The 23656-nt window shown below is 41.4% G+C and overlaps 1 protein-coding gene across 2 annotated transcripts in view; it reads right to left on the bottom strand.

The window, feature by feature from the left end:
• Nucleotides 1-4277: 4277 nt before the first annotated feature.
• The window catches only part of LOC111848594 (uncharacterized), a 69273-nt gene continuing 49894 nt past the window's right edge, over nucleotides 4278-23656 (bottom strand). Inside the window, exon 5 of one of the 2 annotated variants that reach the window (XM_023820752.2) lies at nucleotides 4278-4974. In XM_023820752.2, coding sequence (XP_023676520.1) covers nucleotides 4716-4974 — 259 coding nt within the window. In that variant the 3' untranslated portion in view covers nucleotides 4278-4715. Of the gene's footprint in view, nucleotides 4975-20639; nucleotides 21475-23656 lie in introns of those variants that run through there. The other variant, XR_002839349.2, reaches the window with a different exon arrangement.

Genomic DNA, 23656 nt, shown 5'->3' with positions numbered 1-23656 from the left:
GAAAGACAGAGAATGGTCACTGCCCATGGTAAATGTGAGTGTTGTGCAATAGCCTGACGTCCTGTCTTTGATGTACCCTTATGGGGGATAGTGAAGACTTTGCAAAACATGGCAGCTACAAACATACTGTATCAAAACACCAACTACTCACGTCATTGAATGGGAAAGAAATGGAAGTCAGCGCTGATCTGACGGATTATATTCACTCATTGTTTCACTTGTACTCATCAATACTGCATCAGCACTGCTTTATAACATCTCTGTATGTGAAAGCTTCCTTTGAACATTAATAAATATTAACAATGGACTTTCTTCTGGGTGTTCAGTACATTCTTACACACAGTGAAGTGACAGGTTTTTAAAATCTTTGGGAAAATCCTGAATCCACCTCTTTGCAAAATAGTCTGCTCTGCCTACAAATTCTCATCTCTTAACTCCTACTCTCTCATGAAATGTTTGATGTCATGACAATGTTATGAACCATTAAAAATGGATGGTTCAATGAAAGCGTCACTTGAAGAGTACTTTTCATATCAAGGTTGCTGCGTAAAAAAATTACTCAGACAAAAGCGTGTGACTCTTGGACAGAATTGGTGGTTAGGGACACCAGGATGTGTAACCTCAGTGTTTGGCGGGTCAAGTGCCAGCGGATGTGCGGCTGTTCTGCTCTTTAATAAGGCCTGGAAAAGCATTCAGACATATAAATGGGTCACTTAATATAAAGTCTGGAAAAGGAGGTTTTCAAAGATAAATGAGTGAGAGCTACATTACTAAGGACGCATCGCTGGCCTCATCGATCATACGCATGTTGACCTGAGGGCAGATAGATTAAAAAAAGTGACCTAGAGAATTTGTAGTAACCCTGTATTTGGCAGGCTTAAAAAAGAAAACTGTATTTTTAAAATCATTTATGTATTTTGATAACAGATGTTTTGTTTCCACTCCAGTAGCAATTTCCAAGAGGTTTGCATAAGTTATTAGATTATCTCCGGCATTCTTCAGTAACTACAGACGCTGTTATTGTTGAAATAAACTGTGATTTAAAAATGCATGTTAATTCTTTGTTTATTAATCATTTGCATTAGCACCTACAGACATAAAAAGGTGTTTATATAGTATTAGAAGCATGGAGGGATATGAAGACATAAGGCACAGGTGGGAGAGAAGCTGGAGAGAGTGAGATTTGGAAGTTTAATCTTTTCTCTAAGAAAATTAGGTTGTCAGTCTTTAAAGATGAACAAAAACAGGCAAAAAGCAATGTTGCCACTAAAGCAAATCCTGCCAAAAAACGTAACGCACTACTGTGGCAGAACAGTTGCTTCTGCGCAGCTGGCTGCACCTTACTCTGAATGTTTAATCAGTCTTCCAAGGGCCGGCTAAGCTTCACTTAACTTGTAGTAGCAGGAGACACCAAACTGGGTTGGAACTCCAGCCCTATACTAGCAATGCAACTCTTGCCAGTTTCGGATTTAGAGTATATAAATATATTAGGCAGTGTTAGAGAGCTGGATGCAGGCCTGTGAAGAGCATTGCTATTAATGATGTAAGACGGGATTGATTGGAATCAGCGCAGCTAAGCTAACAAAGAGAATGGAACAGGATAAGACAGGTTTCTCCAAAATGACATTTACATACTCTGGGGCACTGACTTGTACTGTTTTTCAGATATTTAGGTTCACCATTACCATTTTTATTGTAATTCACACTCATGATTATGCTTGGTTAATTACTTGCCATAATCCATCGGTGTCACTGTAAACCTTAGACACTCTGCGTTAGATGCAGAGATCCGAGCACTGAGGCATGTGACAGTAGAGAGAATTCCCCAGCTGGACTAATTGGATATCACCACAGCAAACACTGTCATGGCTTACAGGCAGGAGCAAAGATGAGATCCAGCTAAAAGCCTCTATGGTGAAGATTCAGTGTTACTTCCTCACTTTCCAGGTTTGCACATACAAATCAGACAGCTGGCAATTCAGAAAGACATATTTTAAGGCCGTAGCAGATTCGTAAAGGCCATCTCAAAATAGCAGGCAAAGAGAGTGTTTTCCCTTTCACTGCTGACAGTGAGTGACCCTCTGCACTTCATTATGGGCTCTGTGCTACGTCAGAATAGCATTATGACTTTTAAAAGTGCATATCTGCAACTTGAACAGCTGAAACAAGAAAACCCAAAATCTACGATTAACAGCTGGGTATGACCATCCTATATTAATACGAAGTACCATAACATGTTTAAGAATGTTTAAGGCCCAATCCCAATTCTATTTTCTACCCCTCGCCCCTTCCCCTTGCCCCTTGAAATGAAGTGGAAAGGGGTAGGGTTAAAAAATTTCCCCTAAGAAATGGGACACCACTATTACACTGTTATATGTCATCATCCATTGTCACTACCTCCTAACGTTACGTCAGAGGACATGCGCCGATGTTTATCACAAATTCCAAGATGTCGCCGTCAGCATCGTAGCATGTAAAGATTACTCACTCCCGATGTTTTTTTGCGCCGTATTTGGACTTTAAAAACAGATGTTCGTTTTCACTTCGAAAACGTATGAGCCTTTGGGTTTCCTCAGCTTTCCCTATACAGAATATAATTTACAAAAATGTTGTCATGTTGCAATAAGTACGAATAGTGTAAGCACCGTTCATTTACATGTACACATATGGCCGTAAGCAAAACAAAACAACGCGTTACCACATGCAGTCAGTTACCGGGTAACGTTATATGACATAAAAATATATTTCCTAATATTGTGCAATCAGTGCTATCCGCAAGCAAACTTTAGCGATTTTTTTTCAAACGTTTCTTTACAGAACATCACCGTAAACACAAACACAAGATTGATGGTAATATACATGTAATGAAAAAATGTCATAAAAATCCTTATTAATGGCAAAAATTACTTAACATTTATGGGTCTGCTTGCTCGAGTGGGCAGCCATGTTGTAAATTTCTCTTAGCCCTTTGTTTGAAGTGAGGTCCCGAAAAATCTTCGTTTTGAGGGTTATCTAGCCCTTCCCCTTACCCCTACCCTCCAATCAAAAGAGAATTGAGACACCCCTACCCCTACACGTGAACGCGCCAAACGGAGGGGTAGGAGAAAGTGTAGAGGTAAGGGGTAGAATTGGGATTGGGCCTAAGTGAAGCTAAATTTGCCATGATAGATGGTTTGTTAAGTAACATGAGTGTATTCATAAGTGTTTTAGTGGACGTGTAGTTCTAATGTTGGTATTATTTATGACCTTTATATAAACCTTCTAATGAAAATCTAAAATGCTATGATAAGTAACATATAACCTTATTTTCTTTTAACACAGATATCATTCTTATGTAAGTTGATGCAAAATTGCAACTGCTTTGCAGTTTCAGATACAGCGCAGTTTCAATTCTGCATCAGATTTTCCCTTTCAATGGGGTATCAAATTACAGTGATGGCTGACACATCTCATCATGGGCTTATCTCTTCAACAGCCCTAATTTTAAGACTGATAATCCTTAATGAGCTACCTGTTTTCCCGCTGAGAAACAAGGATTACATCCGCCTGTGATGCTCTGGGAGGATACAGCGTTTCTGTGTCACACTTGCCAAGAGAGTCAATGAGTTTAATTGTGCTGCCTCACTTTAGGAAGCTCCCAAAACATCCTATATCAAACCCAATAAAAGAGCTTCTGGAAGCTGCATCCATTTTGATAATGTTGAAGCGCCCGCGGCATCTGCATGTCCCAGCATGCCTTGCAAGCGCGTGTAGATAGCCCTATGTATGTCTGATATATAGCCCCGGTTTATATTTGTTAGTGTAGGTACTTGTTGTGCTGTATACCCGACTGTCACGTGTACCCATGTATGTTTATACACGGTCCTTGCCTGATCCTGACGTGTCTTAGCCATTGTGTAATAACCTGCCGTGTGTGTTCCATAACCGCCCTTAGTGTAACTTCCCCATGTTTTCCTGCTATTCATTGTCTCTGTGTTGTTGTTGATATTTGTGCGGTCCTTTTACGGACTCATGATAAAGAGCAACTTCAGATGAAACTGTCTCCTGTCATCTCTTCGCCATTGCTGCCATGCCTCTGTCTGCCCGGCGGCCTGACTGGTGTCAGAAGTGGGATCCCAGAAGCTGTCCCATGGCGCTGCTGAAGCAGATGCTCCTCAACATTTTTTGTCAAGTCTGCTCCAGCCTGGCACACCTACAGGCAGGGGTGAAGACGCGACCTGGTAGAGGCCTACGATTCCAGAGAGAGGATAGTGCGGAAAGAGAACCTCATCTTGTTGCCCTGAAGCTTCCCCCAAGCCAGCCAGCTGACAAGCAGAGAGCACCGCAGAGAGGAAGGCGCCTTCTCAGCCATTCCAGAAGATCTGGACCCATGTGGTGTCCCGGGGTCTCTGACAGCTCACCAGCCAGCAAGGGACCACGGCACGACCTCAGCTGTGAGTGCAACTGCAGGAGGCAGCAAATCAAGGCTGTGGAGGTGGTGCTGCTCACCCATGAGGAGGCGGGCCATGCCCAGGAGGCCCAGCTGGCTCGGGAGTGCAGCGAGCTGGCGGAGCAATGGCTGTGGGAGGAGCGAGACCACATGTGGAAGGATGTGGAGGAGATGATGCTGGCAGAAGTCCCAAAGCTAAAGCAAGGGACCATGGCTGAGCTGTGTGGCTGGGAGGAAGCCTATTACACTCTCGAGGCCCAGCTGGGGAGAGTTGCAGGAGGCGGAGTCAGACCTGCGGGACTGCCTGGGGACGTGCTGCAACTGGGAGGGCTTGCTGGCCCGGGAGTGCCAGAAGCTGGTGGAGTGTGCATGCAACTTGGGGGTCTTGCTGCTGGAGGAATGCTGAGAGCTGCTGGTGGAGATGGCCAGCAGGGAGTAACAGCGTGAGGAAGCAGGAGGTGCAGGCAATCCGGGAAGCAGGAGGTGCAGCAGATTCCCCATAATCCATGGAAAGGGAAGGGCTGATGGCTGGGGGAACCTTTCCGCTATCCAGTTCAGCATAAATAATCACAGAATACTCAATCGGTTGGTTAAAACAACATCCTGTTCTGGACTTTTACTCTCTGGACCTGGACTAGCCACCTGTGCTGGGGTGTGGTGGCCACCCCAGCATTAAACAATCAGTTACCAACCACTGTTCCTGTGGACTGTGGTCTATGCCAAACTCAGTGCTCAGGACAACTGCCCCAGGGCCCAGGCCCTCCTCCTACTGTATGCAAAACCTTTCCTGAGTATTAAAACATTAATGTCATGCATATTAAATGAGCTTCTGACTTTTATATCTCTCATTTTCATATATACAATCTCATTATGGTGGGAGTCAACACAAAAAAATATTTGGTACAATACTTAATTTTGACGTGTAATAGTTTGTACTGTTTTTTAATCAAACTACTGTATGTGGTCAAGTTATGTATTTAATGAAAAAGCATGTTTGTGGAATTTGGTAAATACCGCAGTACAAGATGGGTACGATATTTGGAGGCTACTTAAATTTCATCATCGGCAACTGCTGCAACTGGCAGAGGCAGAGGCCCAAGGAGAGAATTTGGAAAAGGGGGGTCGCCTGGTCTCTTTTTGCCCCAGGGTACAGTGTACAGTTGATCCACCACTGTACTCTCTGCAGCAGCCAATGGGTTCCCTGCCAAATGCTACGATGAAAAATTTACAGCCACTTCAAATAGCTTGTGGAAGACATAGCAGTGCCTAAATGTTTATAAAAGGCTTCTATTTGGAAGCTGGACTGACCCATTTCATCACGGGTATCTAATTGGGGTCCTTGGTTTGAAGGAAAGACTGAAGCCTGCAGGAGCTTTGATTGAGAAACCTTGCAGTTAAACAATGACTCTAAAATGCTTTAACCCTATTTACTTAAGCATATGAAAGAAGAATTGCAAAATACTGCATCCTGTCTAGGGACCTATCTTGACCACATTTGATGGTCACACGCAGGACTGACGTGCGATAAAGTGAGTAATCCCAGTTTTTAATGTTCTGTTTGGTGATATGCTGCCGGGAGAACCAATGGACTTCACGTAGGGAAGGGATAGTGTAACTGGAGGTTATATTGGGGTTTAGGGTTTAGAACCAATAGGGGAATGGAAGAAACACAAAGACAATCATTTTGGCTTCAGCAAAAACAGGCAGAAACAGAATGAGTATGGGTGTGCCGATAGGCAATATGTCTGGTGCAAGGGATATTGGTTACAGGTCAATCAAGGAACATGTACACGGTCAGCCTTTCTTACACTGGCCTTTTATTTTACTTTCTGGTTTTGTATTTGCACAGGAGTAGGGTCCCCATAAATGCATCTCAAAACATCAGACATATAAATGCATCAGTTTTATAATCAAACTGCATTCAGCTGGTCTATTCAGCTGGACTCATGTTGGACTCTAGGAAAAGTCTGTCAATATGTATTACTGAACCAATAACCAAGCAGGTAGGCAGGACACCTTCTTTCCAAGTTAATATTATGTAAAATCAAATGAGGGGTATTAATTATATAATGGTTATTATTAGATTTTTAAAGTGAAACCCAACTGAGAATCTCTGAACCATCTGGACAAATATTTTTCACTCCAAAAGAGTCTCATGGTGTGTTTTAACTCTTAAAAGACAGATCACACAGAAAAATATACATAATAATAATAATAATAATAATAATAATAAAAGAAGCCTTGCTGTTGCTTGTATTGAAGGTCAGTTCATCATATGTTATGGATTCTAACTTGTGAAAAAAACAGAAGACTGTAATTCTTAAATTAAGCTATAAATGAGCAATAAGGCTTAAAATACTTTGAATTCTTTCTGCTGTTTTCGGGACCATGTGAGGGCCAAGCTGTGCTGGCAGACATGAGGTGATCTGGCAGGAACGAGGTAAACACTTTGCTCAGTGACAGTCCGTGTGTTTTGTAACTTAAAGGCAAAGATATGGGAGAGTGGAAAAATTCCCCTTAGCACACCTGACAACATAGTAACCTACAAGTATAATAAAACATTTTTTGGAAATGTTCTAGGAATGCCGTATGAATTAAGACAGTAATAATTGATTCTGAATGGAGTAACAGGGGGCCGATTCTCAGCTCCCTTCCAGCCTCTCCCCTCCCTTTGGGTGCAAAAAAAATGCTGGACGAATAAATCTAATCGGTTTGGGTGGCTGGGGGGAGGGGGGAGCTGAGCCTAAGCCTGGGTCAGTGTGTCACCGTCCTGCCGCTTCTGCCGTGGCTGTCACTTCAAGGCACGTCTGCCTCAGCCACGGTAAAGGCCCGGAACCTTCTTAAATCACAGGGGACGAAATGAGAATGTGTGTGACAAATGCAGCCTGTCTCCAGCTATGGCCCAGCTGTGGCCAGCAATCACTTACTGCCGCCGCCTGCTCCCCCTCTCCTCTCTTCTCCCCTGCCAAAACTTCTCCATGTGCCAGCCATCTCCTTATTTGTTTGTTTTTATACATAAAATATGCTTCTTTTGACAGCACCCATATCTAGGATGGTGTTAATATCCTCTGAGTCTTTCATTGCCTCTGGCAGCATGGGCATTGAAACATAAATCATACTATTTATTTATAAAACACAACGGATTATAAGACTGGAGAATCATCTCGGGGTACTTTTTTTTTTTTTTTTTTAAATTCAATTTGCTTCATTCCATTAGCATGACTTTTGCCGAACTATAATGAGAGCAATTAAGCTGGGATTACATGACTGTTGAAACGTCACAGGCTTCTGGGGTGAGGAGAAACTGCGAGCAAGAACTGTGTGAAATTGATTTCACTACTTTGGCCATCTTCTGCTCAGAGGTTAAACAAGCTTAGCTAATTAAACCACATCGCCCTGGATGGTGGTAATTAATGTCCCATTGACACGATGCTAGACTTTACTGCTTTCTAAGTTCCCCTTAAGTAATGACTGCGAAATGCAAATGCCTGGTCTGGGCTGTAAATTTAAATTTCACATTGAGTATTTTCAACTATTCAGCCAAGTAGTGATTTTTAACACACTGCAGTCAGTACAGGTGATAAACATGAACATGGATGAATCGTGAGCAGTATTAGAATTCGGCCATTTCAATTGCAAATTAAAATGTTCCTCCTCTATACTATACACTTTACATGGAGCCTGTACTGGGTAAGAGGCTGATGGATGGATGGTTTCTTGGGAATCTCTGTATTTGGCCCCAGGATCACTTTCATCCTCACATCTGCAAAAAATAATGTGATGTAACATTTTTCAGTGTCAGAATGTAAAAAAGGTATCTGAATTTTAAATGGTGTGTAGACTTTATATGCACCGTGAATGTTTATTTCATGTCAGCACTGTCAGAGGGTCTAGCATCACCACTGCATATCACCTGCATCTTCAGGTGCGTTTGTTGGCACAGAGCCTGTGTTTAGACCAGAAGGGTCCATCAGAAAAAGTGCACTACATGCCTACTGAACCGTGCATCGCGACACCCGGTGCCATTTCTCATGCAATCCTTCATTTCGCGCTGACATGGTGACATTATGGTTACATGGTTATATATTCCGAGACCAAAACTAAAAATTTTGGAACCTTAATACCTATGTTATAAATTTTTGATATATTCATTAAAAGAATGCTGGCCCAAAGCACGGAGCTGCATTCTCTTCATGCTGAGACAGGTGGTTATGAGAATGAATCTGATCAGAAGTGTACTTGGAGTAGAGCTGTCATACTGATTTATGGGGTGGCCTCTCCTCTATTTCGCAGTTATTAGGGATGGTTCTCATATGCCAGGCACAGAGAGGGTCACGGCCCCTGGCATTATATGGTAGCAAACACACTGTGTTCACATGTTATTCTGTGCCTGATTTTGGACGTGTAACAGTTATTGTATACGGCATCCTACATTGTAACATATTATCATGATTTATTATGCAGTTTGATTCAAACTTAGCTGAGCTCCTTTATTGTTGGAGAATGACGGATGGATGTATGGTTGGATGGATGGATTTTAGTTTAACGATACATCTGTTCATGTCACAGGACTTTAGTCGTGATGTGGGCAGACAATACGACAATCAAAAATTATTTTTGAATTTTTAAAAATTATTGTTAATGATCGCAAACCCTAAACCCAGGTGTAGACTTTCGTAGTAACTGCACATAGTGACTGCTACATAAAACAGACCCTATACAAAGCAGTGCAAAGTTTAAAACCATACAAATATTTTCATTTAGACATCAAAAATGTATAAAAGAATAAACAACCTATCAATGACCGACCCAGGGAGCGTAAGAGTTTGCTGTCCTCAACGGCAGATTTAAAATAAAATTGGCTCCATGGCCCCATGTGTGTGGAGTTTGCATGCTCCCCCCGTGTCATCATGGGGATTCCTCTGGGTGCTCCGATTTCCCCCCACAGTTCAAAAACATGCCGAGATTAATTGGAGTTACTCGATTTCTCACGGGTGAATAGGACAAGCGGTTACAGAAAATGGATGGATGGATGGATGGACGGCAAGGGTTAGAAGCCGATCCATTAGTTGTTATTGACCTTATGCTTAGCAAAAGGCTACGAGTCTTTTTGCCGTTTCCTTTGGGATCACAGCATAATGCCAGGGAGGCCATCTTTTAAAGTTACCTGTTGGCATATTGATTCTCGGCTGGAAAACAAAAATCAGCCTCCCCTGAAGGGAGCGGCCTTATCATAGCATTTGTCTCCATAGACGTCAGGCACATAGAGAGAGAAGAGGCCTTCAATGACCGTGTGTGAAATGAAGCATCAGACTGGCCCGCCCATCATACAGAATCCCGAGGAAAAAAAAAAAGAGTTTTACTCAGCTCCGAATAGGATGCTTTCTGATTCGTTAAGTCTTTGCACCTTGTGCAGTTTTCCAATCAGAGCGAGCACAGGGAACTCTGGCTGCACACAGCTGTTTAAAAAGCTGTAAAAATTTCACCTTGTTTTTGAAGGTTAAAAGAACTCCAGCAGCTGGTTGATTAAAGTTTGTCCATGAAGGCCAATGTGCAGTTCAGCTCATGAGGGAATCTGCAATAAGGTCTTTCCATAATTACCTTTCTGACCAAGAGAACAGGGAAGGGATCCTTAAAATTGGTCCTAAGAAAAAAATACAGGATTAAAAAGCAGTCTATTTCTTTTTTTATGTGGTTCTGGTGCTATTTGTTTTTTACTCTCCCCTGATCCATTGCTAGAGCTGTGCATGGCCGAGCTCTCTTTGTTCAGAGAATTTCAGGAATGTTTAAATCTAAAATTACTTTACAGATGCGGCGGCAAAAACCTGAGTCCCTTTTAGCCTTGTTCTTAATGAAAAGCTGGCACTTTTCAGAATGACGGTTTTCAAACACGGCTGTTCTAATTTTACTAAACACAATGCTCCAGTTTTGGTCCTTTTTGTATGCTTTTTTCATACTGGTCTACTTTTTCTAAGAAGAAAATATTTATAAATGACCAGTGCTTCCCTGGTTGTTTAATACTCTACTTTTCTGGGTTACTATCAAATTACCTAATTATGAGGATATTTCATTTTAAGATGCTGTTAATAATTAAATGCAATTAATTAAACGCTGATATGAAGTCAGAATTGTGTGTCTCTGAAGAACAGCCTTTAGCATATGGGGTGAATCAGAAGGATAGAAGGTGAGTAAACACTATTGCTGCCTTAACTTCTACTGGTTGCTTGTAGCTGTCGTTGTCTCTTTGACACCCTGTTGATGACGGGAAATGTTGCATCTGCGGCTGCTTTGGAATGTGCTCAGCACTGCCCCCCGGTGGCAGGGACAGCAGTCCTTGAACCACGGTGCTACTCTAACCTGCTTCGTCCTGACTTATGCTACAGGAATATATGCGCCACTCAAATCAATCATCACCAACTTTTCTGTGGTAGCACATGCATAATAGTTATTGCTCTACCTGTCAGTGACACTTATGTGAGGAGATGATTTGAGCAAAATGGATTTAAAAGGCAGGATAAATGTTTCTACGTGTATTAAAAAATATATTCATTTAATGTATGATGAGATCTTCTACAAATTCTTTTGGTTTTCATCCTTTGGCTCACTGTAGAACTGTTTTTTTTTCTTATTGGGTTAGAGGGGAGATCCTGGTGGACTTTAAAAGTGTCTGTCCTAAACAATTTAGAGACACAGTAGGGTGTGAGTCTCTGAGTCATTTAGGAGAACTGAATCGGTGGCATTTTCCTTAATGAAGCAATTGATCTACTTTCCTTCCAGTCCATCAAAAACAGACTGATAGACTCCACCTGGCCTATGATGGCACATACTATACTCAATGGGCACTTTTTTAGATGGCAGCTACTGAATATATACAGCATGCAAACCGGGTCAAGAGGTTCACTTACTGTGAGCATTAGAAAAGCTAAGATCTTTTCAATATTGCATGATTGTTGGTGCCAGATGTGATGGTTCCAGCATCTCAGAAACAACCACCTTCCTGGGATTGTCACCTGATCCTGGAGCACGGGTGTCCAGCAGGTTTTCCATCCTACCTGGTGAGTTACTATCTGTCAGAGATCAGGTGTGATTCACCAGAGACCAGGTAGGATGGAAAACCTGCTGGATACACGCATTCCAGGATCAGGGTCACCTACCGCTGGTCTAGAGTCTACAGAGGGTGATGTGATAAACAAGAAAACATCTGGCCAGAGGCAGCTCTGTGGATGAAAACATGAGAGAAGTCAGAGGAGACTGGCCAGACACGTTCAAGCTTGCAGAAAGGCCTCAAGTGGAAAAATAACAGCTCGGTACAACAGCAGTGTGCAAAAAGTCATAACTGAACACATAGATTGCCAACCTTTAAAGTGGTTCTAGAGACCAAGTTGGACCTACCTGGTATTACATGGGGGTACCTAATAAGGTGGCCTCTGAGTGTGTAGATAATGCATGGCACCTAGAATATATAACGGTGACTGCAGGATCTGATCAAATAGTAAACAAAGTGGCACTATGCTTCACCACACAAGCCCCCCAACTGCAGCTCGCAGTGATTTCATGCAGAAGTGCGGCTACATACAGCTGGAGCCAAACCATCAGCTGCTACACAGATGGGTGCAAGGTTCTCTGGACCTGAAGTAACAGACCTTTGTCTGGTCTAGACCTCCCACAACAGGGCATCTAACAGGCTGTGCAGGTCATCAAACGCCAGGCATTTAGGCCACCTCAGGGCCATCTAGGGACCAAGGTCCTTCCTGGTCGGATTCCCAATGAGGCGTTAAAGGAGGAGATAGAGAGGAGCTGTTGAAACTGTCTCCAACCATTTGGGGTTGAAGTCTCTGTAGTCGCTTCTTTTTAGAACAGATGGGAGATGCTGCTACCCTATAAAGGTGTCTGACCAAAACAAATAATTTACTGAGAGAGCAGGGCGAGAGTCTCTGTGTCATTTGGGGGAGCTGATTCGAGTGCATTTTCCTTAATGAATCAATTTATCTACTCCATGGCCTTTGCTGAAAGCATCAGGGTGGCTTTGTTTAAATTTAGGGCACAGTGGCCTCATACCAGAAGCAGAATTGCCACTGTGCTTTGGTCTGGTCTCCCTAGACTGGAAAACATATTTGGATGCCATGGCGGCAGAGGTCTAATTCATGCATGCAGCTGCATCAGTCAGGGTTTGCACCTGAGTCTCACTTGCCTCAAATACCCGTACTGGAACGGCAAGTGTCTCCTGCTGAAGGGACTTTCATTTTTTAAAATTTGTTATTATTATTTTTTTTAATCTGCATAATTCTCCGTTTTGACATGTTCAGGAACATATAGGCCTGGGTAGAATGCACTGACCGTGAAAAGCACAGGGTTTTTTTCGTAGCCACTTTCTTGAGTTTGGTAAGAAGAGATTTTTTTTTTTTGCGTAATCCTATCAGCCAGGCCATTCTGTGACAGGGCTAATTAACAGTCCGGCCCACAGCAAGTCAGCCGTCCTGAAGCTGGGCAGAGACAGGGATTCAGAACAAGAAGGACAAGTACTTATTACACCATTATTCTGTTCCTACTCCAATTTCTCTAGTCATTTACAACTGATCCCCCAGTAATCAATCGCTACATAAATGATTGATCAAACTCAATAATCAAATTAATCAAGTTCATTTAATTTTTTGGTGATTAATCAAATGAACTTTTTCTAGAAAGCTGTTATCCCCTATATAATTGATATCACTCGGTCTCTTTTTAACTTCGTAATATTCCAGAAATACAGTAAAGCCATTTTTTTAATTTTAGCATAGTAAAATGAGACTTGGTGAAACAATTCTAAACAACCAATGAGAAATGTAATGTAAATGTGTATAAATGTGTGAAAGCACAGCAGGGATCATACAATGATCATATAATGACACAGAACAGGAACACGACTCCAAATGAACTTGCTAATTTTCTAGAGGACAAAAGAGTGAGCTCTGAAACACTTCCTCCTTTTTCGGAAGGATAATTTCCGGCACATTGTCCAGCAGTTCGGTCCAGGACCCAGGTGTTGGCTCAGTAAGATGTGCTCGCTGGTGAGGGACATGACGCCCCAAGTTTCCTGTCCCGCCTGCTTCTCCTTCTGCTCGACCAGGCTCCGCTTCTCCATGTGAACAGGCTGCCCAGACAGCTCCGGTGAGAGGATAGGCTCTAGAGTCGGTGCTCCATGAGCGGCAAACAGGAGGGGCTCCCAGCCCCTTAAGAGCTGATGGGCAGTGGCCTTTGATCTCTGTTTTTTTTTTTTTAAACAGTGCCCCCCGAAAGCTCTGACAGCCTCCATCACTGAGTCTGGCAAAAAGCTGGATCGATACTGAGATTTTGACTCCAATGCCAGCCTTGATTACCTTGGTATCAAAACCAAATCCATTCTGGAAAATGTTCCCATTTTTTAAATCATTTTGCTATGACATAAAAAGATCTATTTATCAATTAAACCAACAGCACCAACCTATAATGTAGTTTTAGCATTGAAATAGGACTCGATTAGTTAAACTAGCTGTCACAAAACCTCACTGATAATAAAGTAATGTTAGGCTTATATTTTTGGTTGTTCTGTTCGTCATTTAGCTTAGCCTACTTTTTATCACTGGGGGAAAAGGATATAAATGAACTTGAATGTAGGCTAAACACTTTGAACAGAAACATAAAATAAAAGAAGCACTGAATTACATCACTTTCTTGTCCCGTATATCTGTTATCATGCACACCTGACCATCTTTAAGCCCCTTATACCTATCAGGGTCAGCGAGAGACAGATGCTTCGCCACATTACACTTGTTGCCCCCCTTAGCAGCATTTGCATACTGAGGCTGTCAGCTCTGCAGGTTCACCCTTTTTCTTCAGTTTAATACCAAAAAAAATCTCACTTCTGTCACCCTGCAGGCAACAGCACTTTCCATCTTGCATCCATGTAGCTTCTCCGCAAAGGAATCACATTTCTCCCCGAAGCACAGATCTGACATCTCCAATACTTGAAGCAACTTTGTAACGTCTTTTTTTTTTTAAGTGTGCAATATAGATGTAGAGGACATTCTCATCAAATATCGATATTTGCAACATGATAGAATCATATCGTTTTCATTTTTTCCGTATCGTGACACAATATTGATACCAGTATAGAGAACAGCTTTAGCTTGCTCTGCTATCCCGCCTGCCTTGGCTATTCCTCTTCCAGGGCTGCTGATCAGACCCTCGGCTCACCACCCCACATTTTTGGAACGTGAAAAATAATTCTGATCTAGGTCTGTTTTTTTTTGGGGGGGGGGGGGCTTTAGCCCTCCTAAGATGTTTTAGCCCCCCAAAATAAATGTGCACTTATCGGCTTAAGTCACAAATAGCTTTTTATATTATGTGTAAGTTTGCTATTGTCGTCCACCCCCCAAGAATTACTTGGCCCCCCTATACATTCATACATCTCTAACTGCGCCCCTGGATCTGCTATTTCTAGGAGACTTCAACTTATAAAGGCAAAATAATAACAAATTCGGTAAAATGTCTGACACTTCCATATTCTCCGACATATTCTTCCTAAAGGCATTCATAGCCGTTTGAGATAAAACTGGTCTTTTCAGCTGAATTCGAAGCAGTCAAATAGTATTTAAAAAAAATACTTGGGGTGTTTTGTGGCTCAGTGAGTTGGGACTCTGTGTCTGTGATTGAATGGTCACTGGTTTGGATCCTGGGGCCAGTAGACTGGTGCTGCTATTTAGCCCTTGAGCTGGGCCCTTAATCCCCAATAGCTTCAAGGGTGCTGCACACCGGCTGACCCTGAGCTTTGCGATGTCCTGCATGTGCGCAAAGGAGAGCTAGATGGGATATGCAAAAACAAGCATTCCGATGTACCTGTACTTATATTTAAAAAAAATGCTGAATAAAGCATCATATCAGTTAGGATTCTATCCAAGAAACAATTCATTTTAAGCTATTGGAAAAATTAAATGCACATTTGCCATATATGAAATTTCAGTACGAAATTTTGAAACTGATAGATTCATGGAATTTCAATAACCCCAAAAAAATTCTATTTCCATATTTCTTATGGAGCCTCAAACGCACAAGTCCAATTACAGCAGCTCATCAGAAAGCGGTCTGTGGTGAATTATCAGCAGCGGTGGGTTTGGCAGCTCACTCCATGCAACCTACTTCCATTTTGGATTCCAGGTGTGTTACTTCAGAAGGAAGAACATTTGATGCTGCACGTGCAAACCTTTAATGTGCAAATGAAAATCAGATATTATTAGAAAAATGTGCTGCTCAGTAGAAATTTATTTTACATAAAACATTATTTCTAAATGGCGCATAAAGTGGGCTTGAGGAGTGGGTCAGGTATAATTATGACTTTACCATTTATTTTTACTTTTTATTTTTACTGTGAAACTAAAAGACATACATTTCCCTAAAGAAATAAACCATGACCCAAAAAGTTAAAAACGGAATAATTCGCTATATATTTAATGCAAGGAGCTACAAATTGTTTTGTAAGAGATAATTAATTAAATAACTGAAATATATTTGTCTATCATTTTTTTTTATTTTTAAGAGGACAATTTATGCACTGACTTCACCAGGATACACGGATAACGAGAGCAGCAGGATCTGTATTAGCAGACTTTAAGTTAATGTACGTCTGAAACACAATCTATGTCTGACTTTCCCGGCATGAAATGGCTCTTAATGCCTTAATTATGCACCCCATAGCAGACAGATTGGCCAGAAAGTCACTGGGGTCTTTTAACAAGAACGAGCAATAATTGGGAATGTCTTCCTGACATTTTATTTGAAAAAACGTTAAATACTAAAAGTTAAAGATACTCCTATTTCCATACAGGTCACCCGTCTCTCCTCTGCACTCCCCCCTCCTAACCTTTAATTTTGGGATGTTGCCTGAGTCTCTGTCCTCCTGAAGATGTTTATTACAGATTTCACTGTTCTTGACTTCCCAGTCCTCTTAAGATCAGAGAATGGTTATACCAGCGGCTGACAGAGAACTGACTTAAATTTGATTTATTTATGCTTGTCAGGTATTGCTACTGGACATGGTCATTCATGCAGGAGGAAATGGCACCGGCCAGAACTGAAAGGTTCACATGTCATTTCAGGCTTGTTTCCACAGCATATCACATTCGAAACAGAGGCCTTGCATTTCTTTTTCTGCTGGTGCATATTCACTAGTACAACTACAAGAACGGGGAGTTTAATGTACCTTCATTCTGAAGCTACTATTGCTGTTTTTGCTCTTAAACCACATAAAAATATATTACAAACAGAAGAGTATATCCCATCTGGAAAAAGTTTGGTAACAAAAATCCATGAACACATTCATCATAATGTGATGTATTCTTAAAGCATTATAAACATGGCTATAAGAACATAAGAACATAAGAACATAAGAACTATACAAACGAGAGGAGGCCATTCGGCCCATCGAGCTCGCTTGGGGAGAACTTAACTAATAGCTCAGAGTTGTTAAAATCTTATCTAGCTCTGATTTAAAGGAACCCAAGGATTCAGCTTGCACTACGTTATCAGGAAGACTATTCCATACTCTGACTACACGCTGTGTAAAGAAGTGCTTCCTTAAATCCAGTTTGAAATGTTCTCCCGCTAATTTCCACCTATGGCCACGAGTTCTTGTATTTGAACTAATGCTGAAGTAACTATTCGGTTGAACAGCATCCAAACCTGTTAGAATCTTATAGACCTGGATCATGTCCCCCCTCAGTCTCCTTTGCTTGAGGCTGAACAGATTTAGCTCAAATAACCTTTCCTCGTATGACATTCCTCTAAGACCAGGAATCATTCTTGTGGCCCTACGCTGCACCTTTTCTAAGGCCGCTATGTCCTTTTTAAGATATGGTGACCAAACCTGTACACAATATTCTAGGTGAGGTCTCACCAAGGAATTGTATAATCTTAGCATTACCTCCCTTGACTTAAACTCCACACACCTGGAGATGTACCCCAACATCCTATTGGCCTTTTTTATTGCTTCCCCACACTGGCGAGAATGAGACATGGAAGCATCAACATACACACCAAGGTCTTTCTCATAATCAGCTACCTTTATTTCAGTAGGTCCCATAAAATACCTGTACTTTATATTTCTGCTCCCTACATGGAGTACCTTACATTTGTCTATGTTAAATTTCATCTGCCAGGTGTCAGCCCAGTCACTAATTAAATTAAGATCCCGCTGTAGCTGCTGAGCCGCTAGTTCAGTATCTGCTACACCACCCACCTTGGTGTCATCTGCAAATTTCACCAGTTTACTGTATATATTGGTGTCTATATCATTTATGAAAATTAGGAACAAAAGTGGTCCTAAAATTGAACCCTGCGGTACCCCACTATGAACGCAGGCCCACTGTGACATCGAGCCTCTTATAACTACTCGCTGCTTCCTATCCGTTAACCAGTTATCAATCCAAGTCGCTACAGTTCCTAAAATACCTGTCGCTTTGAGTTTAAGTGAGAGCCTCTTGTGGGGAACAACATCAAAAGCCTTTTGGAAATCTAAATAGATGACATCATAGGCCTTCTTATCATCAACTTCCTGAGTAGCTTCCTCAAAAAACTCCAACAGATTTGTTAAACAGGATCTACCTCTCCTAAATCCATGCTGGCTATCCCTCAAAATGTTATTTGAGTCCAGGTAATCTACCATTTTCTCTTTGATTATAGCCTCCATAACTTTACCAGTTATACAAGTTAGACTGATTGGCCTATAGTTTGACAAATTACTTCTATCCCCTTTTTTGAAAATGGGCGTTATGTTGGCATGCTTCCAATCAGAAGGTACCACACCTTCAGATAAGGATTTTTGAAACAGTAATGTTAAGGGTCGGCAAATAATATCCCTCATCTCTTTTAACACTATAGGTAAGATGCCATCAGGGCCCTGTGATTTATTTATTTTGAGCTTAGCTAGGCTTTGCAAAACATCAGCTTCAGTTATATATATATTAGTTATAGACGATGTTGAATTAGTAATAAGAACTGGTAAGTTACTAGTGTCCTCGACAGTGAATACCCGTGCAAAACTATCATTGAACTCATTTACTATGTCAATGTCGTTTTCAATTATAAGACCCTTACTATCCTGCAGATTAGTAATTTCAGCTTTTAGAGCTCTTTTAGAGTTAAAATACTGGAAGAAACTTTTAACGTCATCCTTAGCCTCCAATGCGATCTTCCTTTCGACATTCCTTTTAGCTCGTCTAATGTCATTTTTTAATTCAGCCTGTAGATTTAGATACTCTTGCTTTATTATGTCATCATCAGTTATTTTCCATCTCTGGAACAAAGCCCTTTTCCTCCTTACTTTATACTTTATGTCCCTATTAAACCACCTAGGTTGCAATTTCCTAGATTTATTCTTGCTAGAAACAGGTATGAAGTCCTCTTGTACTTGCAATAATGTGCTTTTAAAAAATTCCCATGCCTCTTCAACAGTTTTGTTATTTAACTCCATCCAGTTCACGGTTTCTAGTTTTAATCTCATACAATTGAAGTTAGCCTTCCTAACATTATATATTTTTGATTTGGACTTTGCTCTTCGGGCACTAAACTTAACCTCAAATTTAACCATGTTATGATCGCTACTGTCAAGTGGTTCTAAAACATCTAATTTACCAATCCTGTCCTGGTTATTAGACAAAACAAGATCAAGAATGGCATCTCCCCTGGTAGGGGTGTTAACAAACTGAGTAAAAAAACAATCCTGTACTAATTCCACCATCTCAAGTTCATTTTCAGAAGAGCCAGCAACAATGTCCCACTGTATCCCCGGTAGATTAAAATCACCCATAACTACCACATCATTTTTATTGCTCATAATCCTAATATCACTGTATAACAATCTGCTTTCCTCAGCAGCTACATTGGGTGCTCTGTAACAAACACCGACAATTAGGCTATTTGAGTTTGTAGCATCTAATTTTACCCATATAGCTTCCGTACTTTTACTTATATCAGTAAGCTCCCTTGCCTGCAAGATTTCCTTTACATATACTGCAACACCACCTCCCTTCTTACCTATACGGTCTTTACGGAACAATGTGTAACCATCCATATTATATTCTTGTCCATCCTTATCACTCAACCACGTTTCAGTTATTGCTATAATATCATAAGAGTCCGATGAGATAAGAGCCTCTAAATCATGAATTTTATTCCTAATACTCCTGGCGTTTAAATACAGACAACAAAGGGTAGGCTTATTACAGTGCCTACTTATAATATGATTTTTTTGGGCTTTCCGTTTCCCCCCAGTTACATACTTAACTAACCTCCCTGCCCCCCCAGTCCCTAGTTTAAACATTCCTCAACTACTCTACAAATACGCCTTCCCAGTACACTGGTTCCCCTCCGGTTCAGATGCAACCCATCCGGCTTGAACAGGTCCCACCTGTTCCAGAAGGTCCTCCAGTGCCCCATAAACCTAAACCCCTCTTTCCTACACCATCCTTTTAGCCACGCATTTAATCTCCTTATCTCAGCTAACTTAGCCTCACTTGCGCGTGGCACGGGGAGTATTTCGGAAAATACCACCATGGACGTTCTGCTTCTAAGCTTATTGGCGACTTCTATAAATTTATCCTGCAGAACAGCCCTTCTACCCTTGCCTATGTCGTTGGTGCCAACATGCACCACGACAACTGGATCCACCCCAGCTGGGGCCAAAAGCTTGTCCACACGATCTGGAAGGTCTCCTACCTGGGCACCAGGCAGGCAAGACACCGTACGGGACCCTCTATCACGCGTGCACACATAACTGTCTACTCCCCTAATAATTGAATCCCCCACTACCACAACCTCCCTCTTTCTGGGGGGAGGGGGCTCCTCAGTGCCCAAGGGCCCACCTGCTTCCCCAGTCCCTTCCGGCTCTAAAGCTGGAAGCACCTGAAACCTGTTAGACACAGACACCTCAGGTGATGCCGCCTCTGTAACGTGTGTACGCCTTTTCCTGCGTCTACGACCTACGGTCTCCCACCAGAGACACAGCTTACCTCCCTCCGACACCCACCCCTCCCGTCACCAGTGTAAAGCAGTGCGTATGTGTGCGCACGTTTTTGAATTTTTGGGGAAAAAAAGAAAGATATTTGATGGTTGCTCTAATTAGCCTGTCTGTATAAAACTGAACCTTGCTGATTTAATCCTTTTTTAGTCTAGCTAAATTATCATCCTTTTCTAAATATTCATACAAACCATAATACAATATGATCATGTTTATTATGTATTATGAATGCTTTATAAAGCTCACATCTACAATGCACTATGGTATGAATACCTTCATAATACAATACAAAGCATCCTCACTTCTCATACCAGCCATTATAATGCATTATGAAGGTATCTATAGTGCATTATAGATGAGAGTTTCATTGAAACTTATGAAGTATTATAATCAACACTTTAATGCCTTATGACTGTCAATAGAAAATGCTGCAATGCTTTATTAATTCTTATACCCACAATTATATTGTGTTATGAAGGTATCTATAGTGCATTATAGATGACAGCTTCATTGGAGCTTATGAAGTGTTATAATCAACACTATAATGTCTTATACCAACTATTATAATGCATTATGACAGTATCTATAGTGCATTATAGATGACAGCTTCATTGGAGCTTATGAAGTGTTATAATCAACACTATAATGTCTTATACAAACTATTATAATGCATTATGACAGTATCTATAGTGCATTATAGATAACATTTTACCAACAGTCCCTAACATCAGACTGAAAACTTTTTCATGGATAAAAATTTATATTCGTTTTCACAAAATCACAAAACTGAACATAATATCGGATTGTAACAGACATCTTAGTATGTGATGACTACATACAGAAGGTTTGGGGGCTCAGATCACTGCCCGAGAGTGTCTCATATCCTCCTGTGAGGAATGTCGGCCTGCCACCACGTCTGCATGATGACGGAGCCCCGGCATTGGATGGGGAAGCCAAAATGGTTTGGCTGATGTCGCAGGATGTGGGCCAGACATCTGCAGCACAAGGGGCTTCCCTGCCAGGACAATGACATGTTTGGTGTCAAAAATGAGTCTCTGAATCCAGCTCCATCACAAATACACTACATGACCTTGGTGCCATGCGAGGACTTTTGTTCTTATAGGAATGTGCCGACTGCAAATGGACGGAAAGATTTTAGTTTAGTAGAGATCTACACTAGAATTTATAATCCTTTATTTCACATTTCGCAACTTATTATAGAATGGATTTAAATTTTAAAATTTAAAAACTGGCTTTAAATTATTGCGGCTACAGCACACACTACTCATCAATTAAGTAGCACTTTAATTCGTTCTGTATTGATAAATGGTGAATGATCCCAGGAGGAATGGGGTGGGGGGGGGGTTATAGCCATCTGGTGACCAGGGTTTTCAGGTTGATTACTTCATTGCGGAATGCCATTTGTTATGCTGGTAACCCCAGGTATAGGTTACTTCATTATGCCTGAATTCCCCACCTGAGTTCGCGCTTTTCATTTGTATTCTCATCACCTAAAAAAGCATCTCTATTTTTCTGCTTGTGTATTTATGCTAATTTCTTCCAGCTATGTAGTAAATGACATTCAGTCATCCCTCTGTGATGTGGTCTCATTTATTTTCCTGGCAAAGGGGATTCTCACAGGAACTCAGTGTCTAATGCTTGTGTAACAGGTGCCGATTTCGGCATGGCTGCGTTGAAGTTTCACTTGTCATCGTTTCACTTTTATGGCTGACATAACTATGTAGGTCTCCATGGCTAATCAATAACTCATGAAGATTAATTACTTAATTTAGTTAATTAAATGAGCTGCTGGGGAAATTTAACAAATACTCTGAATGGATGGGATGTGCCCAAGGAGCAGTTTAACCAAGTATCAGTGATCATTAGAGTTTATTCTCATGTTAAATATTGTTTTTCTGGGCTAATATTGCTTATTGAAATTATAATTTTCTTCAGCCACCTATGACTGTAAATACATGATGCGTTAATATATTTCATCCATATCTGTCTTACCAGCTTTCTTGTCATGTCACATGACACACCATTTGACCATTTCTGCCCTGGGTTACTCCTGGTCAGTCTATATATACAGTATTATGCTTTTGTAACATGTGGGAAAGTGTTAGTCTAGTTGGTAAGCAGATGCATATCACACGGGGGGGGGGGGGCGGGGGCAAGTATTTTTATCAAATGGGGTGAAAGTAGCTGGGTGGGTAAACAAGACCAAGTCTAATGGGATCAAAGCCCAGCACACAATTTCAGACTGAGCTCAATAAAGGAATTACGACAGACAGGCCCAGAATAAGGGCTGCACGACATGTGGTTTCAGCATTGACATCGCGATGCGTTATTGCTCGATAATCACATTTCAGGACGTGCAATGTCAAGTAAGACAAATCAAATCGAAACATCCCGACTAATTTGTCTGTCTGATACAATTTACTTGTATCCCGGTTTGTGAATATGCAGAGCTTCTTGCTAGTGAGTAATGTGCAGGCTGTGCATTCACAGCAAACCACCAATCACAATAATTTTGATAGAGCTGCACCATGTGAAATATTAATACTGACATTGCATGTTATACACATGTAAGGTTGGCGTGGCACCTGACTCCCCTGCATTAGGCCGGACGGCAGGCGTGTGCCTCGTTCTCTCACAGAGAACATTCTTTTAATGCAACAAAAATCTAATCAGACATATTTATCACCATAATAAATGACTAGATTAGTTTTTAGTTTACGCTACACGGTAAAATAATAATAATAATGATTTTGAACTTTAAAAATGTTGGAGTTGATTGGAGGAGAGGACAGTTTAATTTCCTATTAATTTAAAGCGAAGAATAATGGGTCCACATTTGCTATACAAATGAAGTTAAAGGACAATGAGGTTGAAAGCAAGACTAAGGACCATTGAAAATTATATCAGAGATTGAATCAGATAAAACACAGCATCTTGAGCCTTTGGCCTGGGTTTGTTGGGTGTCGGAGTAGTGGTCTCCTCTAGGTCGACCATATCACATCTCCATTTTAACAAGCCAATCTCCTCTGACTTCCTTAATGACGCTACGTGACACTTTTACTTTCTTCTTGCGTCGGAGTGCGCGTCCCCCAGAGCCACGGCCCTCCGGGAGGCGACGTCCCTCTCGCTTTTCCTCCGGCTGCCCTGTTTATCGCGGCCACCTATTCGCTCGCAAT

The sequence above is a fragment of the Paramormyrops kingsleyae genome, chromosome 5 (genome assembly GCF_048594095.1).
Source record: "Paramormyrops kingsleyae isolate MSU_618 chromosome 5, PKINGS_0.4, whole genome shotgun sequence".
In the NCBI taxonomy this organism is placed as follows: Eukaryota; Metazoa; Chordata; class Actinopteri; order Osteoglossiformes; family Mormyridae; genus Paramormyrops; species Paramormyrops kingsleyae.
Note: the sequence above shows the minus strand (reverse complement) of the source record. Positions and strands in the feature narration are given on the sequence as shown.